This window comes from Mesocricetus auratus, unplaced genomic scaffold (genome assembly GCF_017639785.1).
Source record: "Mesocricetus auratus isolate SY011 unplaced genomic scaffold, BCM_Maur_2.0 Super-Scaffold_100023, whole genome shotgun sequence".
Taxonomy (NCBI): domain Eukaryota; kingdom Metazoa; phylum Chordata; class Mammalia; order Rodentia; family Cricetidae; genus Mesocricetus; species Mesocricetus auratus.
Window position 1 is genome coordinate 25,781,955 of NW_024429204.1, and position 11,653 is coordinate 25,793,607.

The 11,653-nt window shown below is 53.2% G+C and overlaps 1 protein-coding gene across 3 annotated transcripts; it reads left to right on the forward strand.

Moving 5' to 3' along the window:
* Positions 1–1,199: 1,199 nt before the first annotated feature.
* On the forward strand, positions 1,200–11,229 carry LOC101831334 (gasdermin-A-like). Of its 3 annotated transcripts, none has more exons than XM_040730493.1 (11): positions 1,200–1,263; positions 2,006–2,194; positions 2,647–2,870; positions 4,132–4,318; positions 4,818–4,992; positions 7,568–7,673; positions 8,307–8,354; positions 8,819–8,991; positions 9,206–9,347; positions 9,782–9,855; positions 10,495–11,229. In XM_040730493.1, the coding sequence occupies exons 3-11, from the start codon at positions 2,651–2,653 to the stop codon at positions 10,783–10,785; spliced, it is 1,416 nt and encodes a 471-aa protein (XP_040586427.1). In that variant the 5' UTR covers positions 1,200–1,263; positions 2,006–2,194; positions 2,647–2,650; the 3' UTR covers positions 10,786–11,229. The 3 variants fall into 3 exon arrangements, with proteins under 3 accessions (XP_040586427.1, XP_040586429.1, XP_040586428.1); XM_040730495.1 differs by having other exon boundaries at positions 8,325–8,354; XM_040730494.1 differs by lacking the exon at positions 1,200–1,263 and adding an exon at positions 1,280–1,574.
* Positions 11,230–11,653: the final 424 nt, after the last annotated feature.

Below are 11,653 nucleotides of genomic sequence, written 5' to 3' on the forward strand. Positions count from 1 at the left end.
TTTAATCCTTCAGAAGAATTCTTAATTCTTATGGGTTGATCATATGAAACGAGGCTGATTAATTACTGTGTGCTCTCGCCTCTTGTGGTAATTTATGAGCACAGATAACAAATAGTTGCTTACATCAAGTAACCACACACTGAAATCGCATGAGTACATTTAACCAAGAGCGAGGCAAAATTGGGACACACCCAGATCCCTGAAGACAGGGCAGGCATTTGCTAACAGTTTGCCTGTAATGTGAGGCTACAAGCTAGTTTGTCATTTTTTATCTTTTGGTCTCTGTGTTTGAAAGCTGCTCTCTTTGCAGCTGGGTGGAGGAAGTCTGAGGGATGGGGTTAAGGGGAGGAGAACTTTGAGTCTCAGTCTCCAGGTGTGTCTCCCAGAGTGAGACCGGTAAATGAAACAGGTGTGGCTGGAGGGTCTTTTAAAAAGAAAGGAAAGAAAGAGAGAAAGAAAGAGAGAGAGAGAGAGAGAGAGAGAGAGAGAGAGAGAGAGAGAGAGAGAGAGAGAGAGAAAGAAAGAAAGAAAGAAAGAAAGAAAGAAAGAAAGAAAGAAAGAAAGAAAGAAAGAAAGAAAAAAAGAAAGGAAGGAAGGAAGGAAGCCAGTCAGACAGACAGGTATTGAGAGAGAGAGAGAGAGAGAGAGAGACAGAGACAGAGACAGAGACAGACAGACAGAGACAGACAGAGAGACAGAGAGAGTAGACAGACAGACAGGAAGGGAGGGAGGGAAAGAGTGAAAGAAAGAAGGGCTGAGAGTTCGGCACTCGCATTGATCTAGTCTATCGAGGGGAGACCGCAGGCGGAAGCATGGTGGGGTCTTCAGGGTAGAAGAAGCAATGCATGGTTCCCGACGTTTGCAGGCTTAGAGGCAGGAATGGGCTGGGAATGGCTCAGCAGGCGGTGTTGACGCCCCCGTTCTCTTCGTGGTTGGATGGGGGAGCGGGGAGAAGTGGAGAGTTTCGCAGCACCCATGAGTCACCACGTGTATCAGGACAGAGGAAAAGCCATGCATTGAGAAGCTGGGTGCAGCCATCCTGGGGAGGAGAGATCTATGGGGAGGATGTGTGTGGTTAGGAAGGCAAGTTGAAGCATTACCTCGCCCTCCAGCTAGCAGAAAAGGGCTTTTGGGTCCAGCAGAGGCAAAGCTGGAATCCCTCTGCCCAGGACCAGAGCCCATTTGCGCAGGCGCAGTGTCCTTGGCATCCGGTAGGAGGTCAGTCCGGTAGAGCCAACCAACAGCTGTCCCTACTGCCCCGAGGTGCACGGACTGCGGGCCCTGTCCCACCGCCTTGGGTCCTTCCTGGTCCCGCTCTCCTGGGCCCTATGGCCTTAGACATCTCTTAGCCTGCCTCCTCCCTGTGAACCCTGACTTGGGCTGACCCCTGACCCTTAGGCATCCCCTCCCCTCCTGCCGCCCCACGGAGTGTGACCATTGCCTGCATCAGGGGTCCTGATCCTATTCCTCCTCTCTCTCTCCCGGGACCCAGGAGGGTGATGCCGGAGGAGCCAGACATTTTCACCTTACTGCTGCCACAGAAACATTCAAAATTATCATTTAATACCGTTGTGGTAAAGAATACACCAATATCTTGCCGGGCGGTGGTGGCTGGCATACACCTTTAATCCTAGCACTTGGGAGTCAGAGGCAGGCTAATTTCCAAATTCAAGGCCAGACTGGTCTACAAAGTGTGTTCCTTGATTGCCAGGGCTACTCAGAGAAACCTTGTCTCGAAAAAAAAAATATATATATATGTATATAATTTATACTTATATAATTAGAAAACACATATATATACTTACTTTTTTTAGTATTGAGACATACTTAGGCTTAAAAGGCTTTATTTCCCTTCTTCCTATTTTAAAACAAGTTCAGACATTTCTCAGAATCCCTAACCCACCTGTGGGTGCCCAGGCACTGCCCCAAAGAGACACGGACCTGGCACCTCCTGTCTTCTCCCGCTCCCGGATGCCCTAGTCATTTTCTCTTCTCACGCCTGCAGCCCTAGGCTCATCCTAAAGTCGACACCCAGCACAAATGCAACAAGGCGGTGACTCCCGGAGCCTGCTGCAGTGGGGTGCTGGCTTCCACACCCAGTGCAGGGACCGCCAAACGCCATTGGCGCTCAGAGAGGAAACTGGAGTCTCATCCTAGATCCTTCCGCACTGGAACCCGTGCAAGCACTGTGAAGGCAAGTAGGACTCCTGCTCCTTCCCAACCCAGCTCCTCCCCCTGTAGCCCACCCCTGGGTCCCCTCCCCCCATGCCTCTGGGAAAGAAAGTAGCAAAGAGTGTATGGGCCGAGGCCAGTTGCTGACGGTCTTTGCAATTAACTGGTCCTCACAGACAAGCATGGAGCAAACATTTTCTAAATGTGACTCAACCACCGCATTACGAGGCACAGCGGGATTCAGTGGTGTTGCCAATGAAACAGCCCTGTAACCCAGAGAAGCGAGTCTGTGGCCCTGAAGGGTGTTTGTGGCCAGCTGTGGCTTCCACTCGGAGATCAGGGTTGGAAACTTAGCGCTAAACCAGGCGAGACTCAGGGGCCAGCCTGGGCTCCCAGCCTTCGCTCCTGTTTCCAGCCGACAGCAATCACTGAGCCCTCCCGCAACCTGGATGACAATGTCCCTTGCTTCTCAAGGAGCATGTCATCCCTGTTCTTGAGGACCACGAAGAGCCTGGTGGGAGAGCTGGGCAGGAAGGGCGAGCTGGTACCCGTGGACAGCCTGAGCAGTTCGTCTCGCCTGCGCCCCTTCTGCTTGGTGAGGAAGAAACATAGGCGTCACCTCTGGCCTTGGGACACCCCCCTGATCCCCACAGACTTCTCCCTCCTGGACCTGCTGGAGCCTGGCTGCCCTGAGCCAGGTATATTCCATGAGGAGGCTGCCGTGGAACATACGGGGACTCTGAGAAAAGCGAACAGGCTTCTATCCTGGTGCCCAAAGACCCCTGGGTGACACTGGCAGCATGGTCCTCATAGTCATGTCACTGAGGCCATATGTATGAAAGAAAGACTCGTTTCTTCCTGTGTTCCTCCCTCGGAAATAAGTCACAACTATCATTATGTGCTTTCATTAATTTTCTACAAAACAGTGGGTTTCCTTACGGCATTTTCTTTTTAACAGATTATTGTAAACATGCATTTACTCTGTGGGAGTGTTGTGTTGTGCGGTTGGCATATGGGTGCCACAGCGCCCATGTGCAGGGCAGAGGGTGCCTTGCAGGAATCAGTTCTCTCCTACTGCACGTGGGTCCCAGGATCAAACCCAGATCGTCAAGGCTTGTGCCCTGAGCACCCAACATGCCATTTCGCACACATATATTAATTTGTTTGTATTTGGGTCCCTTTTCCCAACCATCCTCCTCTTCCTGCTGGTCTCCTTCCTGCCAGACGCTGCTTCCTTTTGCTTTCATCTCATAGTGATGTCCTTACTCTGATTCATCCCTTCCACATTTAGATCTCTTCCTCTGTCTCCTTCCATGGCATGTATGTGTACACCACACACACACACACACACACACACACACACACACACACACACGCACGCAATCTAGTTCTAGAACCAATATTTCATTTTAAGATTTATTCTCTCTCTCTCTCTCTCTCTCTCTGTGTGTGTGTGTGTGTGTGCGTGTGTGTGTGTGTGTGTGTGTGTGATGTGAGTGCAGGTGCCTTCAAAGGCCAAAAGAAGGTGTAGAATCTCCCTGCAGCAACAAGTGGTTGTGTGCCGGCCATCATGGGTGCTGGGAACTGAATCCAGCCCCCTGAGGTTAGCACTCTGGCTGCTGAGCCCATCTCTCCAGCCCCAACATGAAGTTCAATCCACTAAGAAGGCTATAATGGATTATAGTATAAAGGCTACCATAGAGTCCAGGCTTTCTGTGCCAGAGACCACCCTGGCAAACCACAATTCATCCTCAACCCCCGCCCCCTAGAAAGTCCATGATGCTCTGCCATCCCTGCATATAGATGAGGAGATCGAGACTCTGAGATCTCAGTGGCTTCCCCACGGCTCACACAACACACGAGTGCTAGCAGCCATTCTGAGATCTGCACCCCAGGACACCCTGCAACTTGTCTCCTTCCCGTGCCAGGCACCTGTAGCTTGGGTTTCTTTCTCCGCAGAGGTGAACCGCAGCAGTCCCATCAACATCTGGGAGAAGGTGGCAGGGGGGCTAAGCGGGGCTGTGAGCCTGAGCGCTGGGCTGCAGGGCCAGGTGGCTGGGAGCAGCAACTCTGCCTGCATCTCTGCCTTGGCTGTGCAGACACTCTGGATTTCCCCTGGCACCTGGGAGATGCTGCTTGAGAAGAGGTAAGAACCAGGGAACGTTCGTGGGCGGCTGGACTGCCATCTGGCGTGAATGGGCACAGGTCCTCCGGGTGTGAGGGAAAAGCCAACGGGGCTGCTAACCTACAGCCTGACAAGCCATGAGACAGTGTGGGCTAGGGTGTCCAAGTGGAAGGCTCGGGGTTTTCAGGCCAGATGTATCCAGGCCAGGAAGGGACACAGAACTCTAGGAGTGTGGTAGGAACCACGGTAAACCGGAAACACCAGCATGAGTCTGGCGGCTACTCAGTTGCTGCCAGGTTTCCGAGGTTAGCAATCTGGGTCTTATTCATCACTTGTCTCCCCATTTTTAAATCTAATTTTGGTCTGTTTGGATATCTGTATCCTTGAAGAGGGCTGTTCCAGGGCTCACTTTAGACAACGAGTTTTCTCACCCTCCATTCTCCCCAAGGCCTTGGACTCCGCAGCAGCTGGACAGATACCCCTCAAAGCTCTGATCTTCTCTGCTTCCCACACCTTCCAGGAAACTGAGGTCGCCGAGACCCCCCTTCCTCCAGGAACTACAGAGCCGGAAGGAGAGGGAGAGCCTGTACGTGGTGACCGAGGCTGTGGAGACGCTGCAAGATGCCATCCTTCAGAGCCAGGGCCAAATGCTAGCAGCTGGGCAGCTGTCCCTCCTCCAGCTGGGCCACGTCCAGGTGTGCAGTGTGCTGGAGTGGGCGCGGGGTGGGTATTGCGTCTGGAATACTGGGTATCACCAGCCTCAAGAAGGTGATCCATCCGGAAGCTTCCTCACCCTGGAGGGGGATGCTGTCCTTGGAGGCTGAGGTGGTCTCAGCTCTGCCTGTGTGTTTTTATTCTTCTTCTTGTTGTTGTTGAGGTTTCTCACGCCCCTCCCTCACTGCCCCCTCTTTCCTTCCGTTTCGAATCCGGGTCTTAGTACATTGCCCAATCTGGACTCAAGTGGCCTCTGCTTTCCAGGTACCGGGCGTTACAGACGTGGCTGGTGGCAGCACGGACCCATCCCCAGGTTATCACGGGTCTGAGATAGCACACACTCACTGGTTCAGTTTGAGTTTTCCCAGACCATTGCTGCACGTGTCCTCACAGTAGGGCGATTTACACATCTGGTTACAAACTTCTTAGGTCATCTATTTCAGTCTCTCTCACTGTCTCACTGTCACACAGGAAGGCTGGCTTCACGCAAGCATTCTGGGACTGTCTCCTACATATTAGCTGCAGGCACAGGTAGCTGACCCTTTCGGCGGACACAAATGCAGATGCCTACAGGTAGGGACCACTTTCGGGGAGAGCCTCTCTCCCATGATGCACTACTGCCTGTAAGCATCCAACAGACCTTACCCATCCATCCTGACGATTCCAGGAAGTATGTCTATTATGCCAACTTCTTTATCGGAGGAATCCAGAGCACAAAGAAGTCACTTGCTAGGGGCCACACTGCCAGTAAGGGGTACGGTCCAAGTTCAAGTCTGAACAACACACATTTAGTTGAATCAATTGAATGGCAGTGCAGCCTGCAAATTCAGAGGGCTGGCATTGTAATCACTTGTTCCTCCAGCAGATGTGACAATCTACTGGCAAGGGAGAGGAAATTTAAGAATAATAATACTGACTCAAAGGAAGAAAACAGCATTTTCCCCTTGCATGAAAGTCCAGACAGGAGCCATAGAGCCCCAAACTTCAGACCTTCCTATTTTTCAATTCCAGTACACAGCTTTCAGCTCACGTGCCAACATGGCCGTGGTCTCTACAGTTACCATATCCAGCCCAAACAACAGAACGGGGGAGGGGGAGCAACTTCCCCAAACTTGCACGAATCTCTCCGTGTTTGCCCCGTCAGCCAAAACTTGGCTATGTGGCCAAATCTTGCTGCAAGGCGGGTAGCCTATAACCGGGACAACCATGATGTCTGCTTAAGATATCCGAGTTTTATTACTATTGCTTGTAAGTATTTCTCTCCTGTGGGAGTAGGCAGAAACAGGTGTGCCGATGAGACAGCATCACGGAAGCCCAGCTTTCAGGGCCAACGCCTTCCGCTCATGCCTTTACCTCTCTAAGTCTTGGTTTCCATGCGGAAAATGGGAGGAAGGGACTTGGTGGCCGTGTGGACAATGCTCCAATCCCTGCACTTCAGCATTTCCCAAGTGGGTGTCCCCAAAGAGAGTGTAACACATTTAATGGGACACACTGGTGTCTTTGTTGTGCGACTTCTTAACACTTTACCAAGCCAGGTGCCTTGTTTTAAGTCCAGCATGTCTTGGGTTATTTTCTGGATTTGTCTTTTTTTTTTTACTCTTTTTTTTTTTTAATTTAAGTTAGAAACAAGCTTGTTTCACATGTCAATCCCAGCTCCCTCTCCCTCCCCTCCTCCCCCGCCCTCCCCACCAGGCCCCCCAGTCCCCCACCCAATCTCCACTCTGATCCCCAGGAATGGTGAGGCTCTCCATGGTGGATCTCCAGAGTCTGTCATTTCATCCAGGGCAGGGCCTAGGCCCTCCCACAAGAGTCCAGGCTGAGAGAGCCTCCCATATTGTGGCATGGGCACTCAAAGTCTATTTGTACGCCAGGGTTAAATACTACCCAAGGCCCCATGGATTACCTAGGCCTCCTCACTCACACCCACCCACATTCAGGGAGTCTGGGTCAGTCCATGCTTTCCACACAGCCAACAATCTGGAGTTGAAGAGCTTGTTCAGGTCAACTGTTTCTGTGGGTTAAACCAGCCCATTCTTAACTCCTTTGCCCATCAGTTCTCTCTTTCTGACACTGGATTCCAGGAGTTCAGTTCAGTGTTTGTCTGTGGGTATCTGCCTTTGCTTTCATCAGTCACTGGATGAAGGTTCTGTTTCCTAGACTCTCTGGCAGTGGGATTGTATGCTGGCACTCCCATGATTCATATCTAAAATCCTTTTATGAGTGAGTACATACCATATTTGTCTTTTTGTGACTGGGTTACCTCACTCAGGATGGTTTCTTCTAGTGCCATACATTTGCCTGCAAATTTCAAGATTCCGTTGTTTTTTCCACTGAATAGTACTGCATTGCTGGAATTGTCTTCTATGCAAGCATGTTTTTGTGCTCTTGCCTCACATAAGGGTGTGTCTGGGCCACCTTCACTACCTATCTGTCTCCAGCCCTCCAGGAATCTTGTCATCAAGACTCTTATAGTCTTCCTGTCTGCCTCCAAAACCCATTCCTGAAGCTTCTGGAGGCCTAAGGGTTGGTGTCCTTCTCTCCCTGCCTCCCTCACAGGTCCAGGTTCAGAGCCACATGGACACAGAGAAAGTGCTGAGCATCCCGCGGGGCAGTATATTGGCCTACAGGGTTCTGCAGCTGGCGGTGGAGGAAGATGGCTGGGGTAAGCCTATTCATCCCCCCTCCCTGCCCCACCCATGCCTACCACCAGTTAATTATCAGAGAGCAGCGAGGAGCGGAGCTGAAGAGGGAAGGGAATCCCAGGGCTCCCCACTGGCTGAGCAGCCAGCTGCTGAGGGTCAGATGTTGGGGAGGTTTGAACCCAGTCTGCCCCTGCTTGCCCTGGGGTGGGGCTGAATTCCACCAGGGGGAGGACCTTCGTTACCTAATTGGAACAAAGTCTCTCTGCACATCTGTAGTCAGAAGTTGAGCCGGGAGACCCCTTCCATGTCCTAAGTCAGGGACACATCTGGAAAGTGCCTCAATGGCACCAGCTCTGGGAAACTCGCTCCAGCCCCCTGGATCTCTAGGCTTGGCCTTGGAGTGAGAGAAGAAGGCAACTGGAGACAGCTTCTTTGTCCCCACGGAAGGGAAAAGCATGGGTTCAGGACCCAACCGTTGTCACTTGCCATGCTGCAGTCCAGCTCTCTCCAGCAGGGCTTGGCTGGTTTTAGGATGCCATGTTGGAAACCCTGCGGAGTCCGACCCCTGCTGGCCAGCGCGAGGGATGCAGCCTCCCTGACCATGCCCTGATTCTTTGGGTTTGTTTGTATTTTCCCTGTTCTGACACATGCAGCTGTCCTCTACTTCCCAGAAGGAAAGCTCTGCAGGGGCACCAGAAGAGGTAGGTGACTGTCCATATGTAGTTCTGTGGCCCCTTCCCAATGCTACACGGTGGTCCTAGGTCACCGTGGGTGGTGCCACCTGATAATGGTTCCAACTCAGGTTCCCTCCCTTGTACATGGAGGATGACACTGGTCTCTCCAGCCTAGAGGGTCAGAGCCAGAGCCTCTGAGGCTGGGTCTGAGCTAGCTAGGGTTCTCCCAATCAGAGAGACCCAGCAGCCCTGGAAGAGAAAGCTGGCTAAGACCCGGGACTGCCTGGTGTGGGTGACATGTCCTGCAAATGTCTGGTGAAGGTGTGGGGGATGGGGGAGGTGAACACATAGGACACATATGTACTTTCGTGTGAGGGAGCTGCACAGGGCCACTCCTGGGACACTGGATCTCCCGAGGAGGCTGGGAGCACAAAGGACCCTGAACACGCGACTGGGCACAAGACTAAGTAGCTGCCCCCTGATCTCTACAGGCATAGACTTCAGCCAGGACTCAGGGGAGATTCACCTCCAGAGCTTGCAGGAGCAAGCGGATGGCCAGTTGCAGGACCTGGCCACACTGTCCTCAGAGCTGCGGTTAACACTGCTGGGTGCCCTCCGGGAGCTGCTGCAAGACCGCCAGGCACTCCAGGAGCTGGAGGACACGGTGATGGGCCCACTGGCCAGACTTGGCAAAGGCCCCACATTCAGGCAGACACACAGGGAAAGGGCAGGAACAGAGAGCATGGCGGCTGACGGGGCGTCCCTGGGGCTCTCACACACACTGCTGGGAATGTCGGGCAGACCATGTATGGATTAGCATGCCTTAGTGACACTGAATGCATAAACAGGGACCCCTTACTCACACCCTTTCCCTGCAGCTGGAGCAGGCTCTGGACACTGGGTTGCTGGCACAGCTGGAGGGTCCTGGAGGCTTAGTCTTAAGCATCCTCCAAGACTCCACAGGCAACCTGTCATGCTCGAGAGGCGGGGCTATCCTCTACATTCTTGGAGCCCTAGCGGGTAAGAGGGCCAGGGATTGAAAGCAGATCCTAAAGGGTGAGCAAGGGTGAGGACCACATGCCAAAGCCTGGGCTGCTCGGGTGCGAGCTTCCTGAACTGAGTGTCTGGCCCTAGGTCTGCACTAACAAAATGAGTTGCCTTGGCCAAGTCCTGCCAGACCCTGGTTAATCACTATTGCTCAAGGCGGATACAGCTTAGACACGTGCCACTGCCAGCCCTTGATGGACTGTTTCAGAGCGGACAGTTTTTCCCTTTCAGAGTCTCTTGGGGAAAGATGGCTCTGGTGGTGGCAGAACCAGCCCAGCTTCTCACCTAAGGACTCCCGGGATGCATCCCTGCCTCCATCAGAGCCACAGAGAAGGACATGATACAGAGCACCCAGGACCTCTTCTACTTGGTAACCTCCCTAACCCCCGCGTCTCTATTTCTCACAGCACTGAGTGAGCCCCAGCTTCGCCTGTTGGCCCAGTCCATAGAGAGACGAATCCTATCCCAGGAACTGGAGCTGGTGAGAGCCTCAAAGAAGGGGGTGCAGAGAGAGATGTGGGAAGCAGATGGAGATGCTCTGTAGGAAGACGTGACCTCCATTCCCCGAGAACCTGTCTGCAGCTTATGTGTGCAGCCCCTACTCAGAAGCAGCAGGCTCTGGGTCTGACCTTGCCGCCTGCAGCTCTGAGCAGCCCCTCTGGCTGGGGATGCCACTTTAACCTGCATCCTGAAATGCTCTGTACATCCCTACCACTCAAGTTCTTTCCAAGCCTACAAATGTGAAGGGAAAGGGGATGGCCCACCCAACGGTCTCCTCCTACTGACGATGGGTGGCCTTAGGATGAGCTTACAGGCGCTTTCTGGTGGAGACAACCCTTGACGCCCACAAGCTGCTGGACAGGTGGGCAGCCTGGAGGAACAGCAATTCTGGGGGGTTGCTAGGGCTGCTCCACTGTAGTCAGCAGTCGCTGAGCAGAGTGTGCACCGGAGTAGAAACAGGGCTGCACAATCTCCAGGACCAAATGCAAACCTGCATAAACCCCAAGGGCGCAGCTTGGCTGTGGGCAGAGAGCAGAGGCCCCTAGCTGCTGCTTGAGGGTGGATGCCAGCGCCCAAGGCCTAGGCGGTCCCTCTGTTCCTTCTGAGTGGTTTGTTGCAGGTGGCGAGCATCCTGGAACGCAACTGTAATCAGATGGAGGAAACCACCCGTCCTCTCCCAACAGGAGGCCTCTGTGCTCTGAAGAGTGAGGATGTAGTCCTCCTCCTAAACCTGGTGCAGAGCTGTGGGCTGGCGCTGGAGCAGCCCAGCGGCCAGCTCACCTGGGACCCCACAGTGGTGCCTCAGCTCTCTGCTCTCTATGGGAGCCTCTCAGGGCTGCAGCTCCTGGCTGACCCAAGCCCTGGGCTTTCTAGGACAGTGCCTGAAGAGGGAGCATTGATCTGTCCCTAGGGTCTCATGCAGCCTGACTCCGGGCATCCTAAGATGTCTCTGACCCTCTGGTGGCCTCAGCTGATGGCAGGCTCCCACCAGGACTCGTTTCGGGCATCCAAACACCCATTCAGAACAAGGAAGACCAGGGCCACACCCTGGCCCGGGGTTCTTTCTGAGAGCAATTCAGGCTGGCTGTAGAACAGTTTGGCTCTGTCCCCAGCTCGGCCACCACTCCCAGCTGTGTATCTTACACAGCACAGTCCCCTGTGCCCAGGTGAAATGAGCCCTTGTAAAGGAGATTTGTGCTGGTTCCTAGAGCACACGACAGTGAGAACTTTCAAAGTTGTGCATGGCATGCTTACAGGAGTGCTGTTGTTGGGAGGGAGCAATGGCTCAGAGGTTAAGAGCGCTGTTCTTCCAGGGGTCCTGAGTTCAAATCCCAGCAACCACACAGTGGCTTACAACCACCTGTAATGAGATCTGACGCCCTCTTCAGGCTGTAGGCATACATGCAGAGAGAGTACTGCATACATAATGAAGAAAATAAATCTTAAAGAGAGTGCTGTTATTGTATGGTGATAGTTGAATGAACCACACGGGGGAAGACACTCACCCTCCAAAGTAACACAGGACTTATGCTGTCCTGCCTTGCATTTCCTGCAGCTTTCCTATGGCCTCCCCGCCCCCTACTGACACCATCACAAATGGGCAATGGCTGCTAACACTGCTCAGGTTCCAGCCAACTGCACCTGTTGGAGCACGGGTGGCTTCAGACCCCTGCTCTTCTGTTGTCAGCTGCTGGCTGCCTTCCCTGCTCCTTCACCTCTGAGGGCTGCCCTCTCTTCGTCCTGTTTGGCTCACAAGGCACCTTCTATTACGAGCCCTA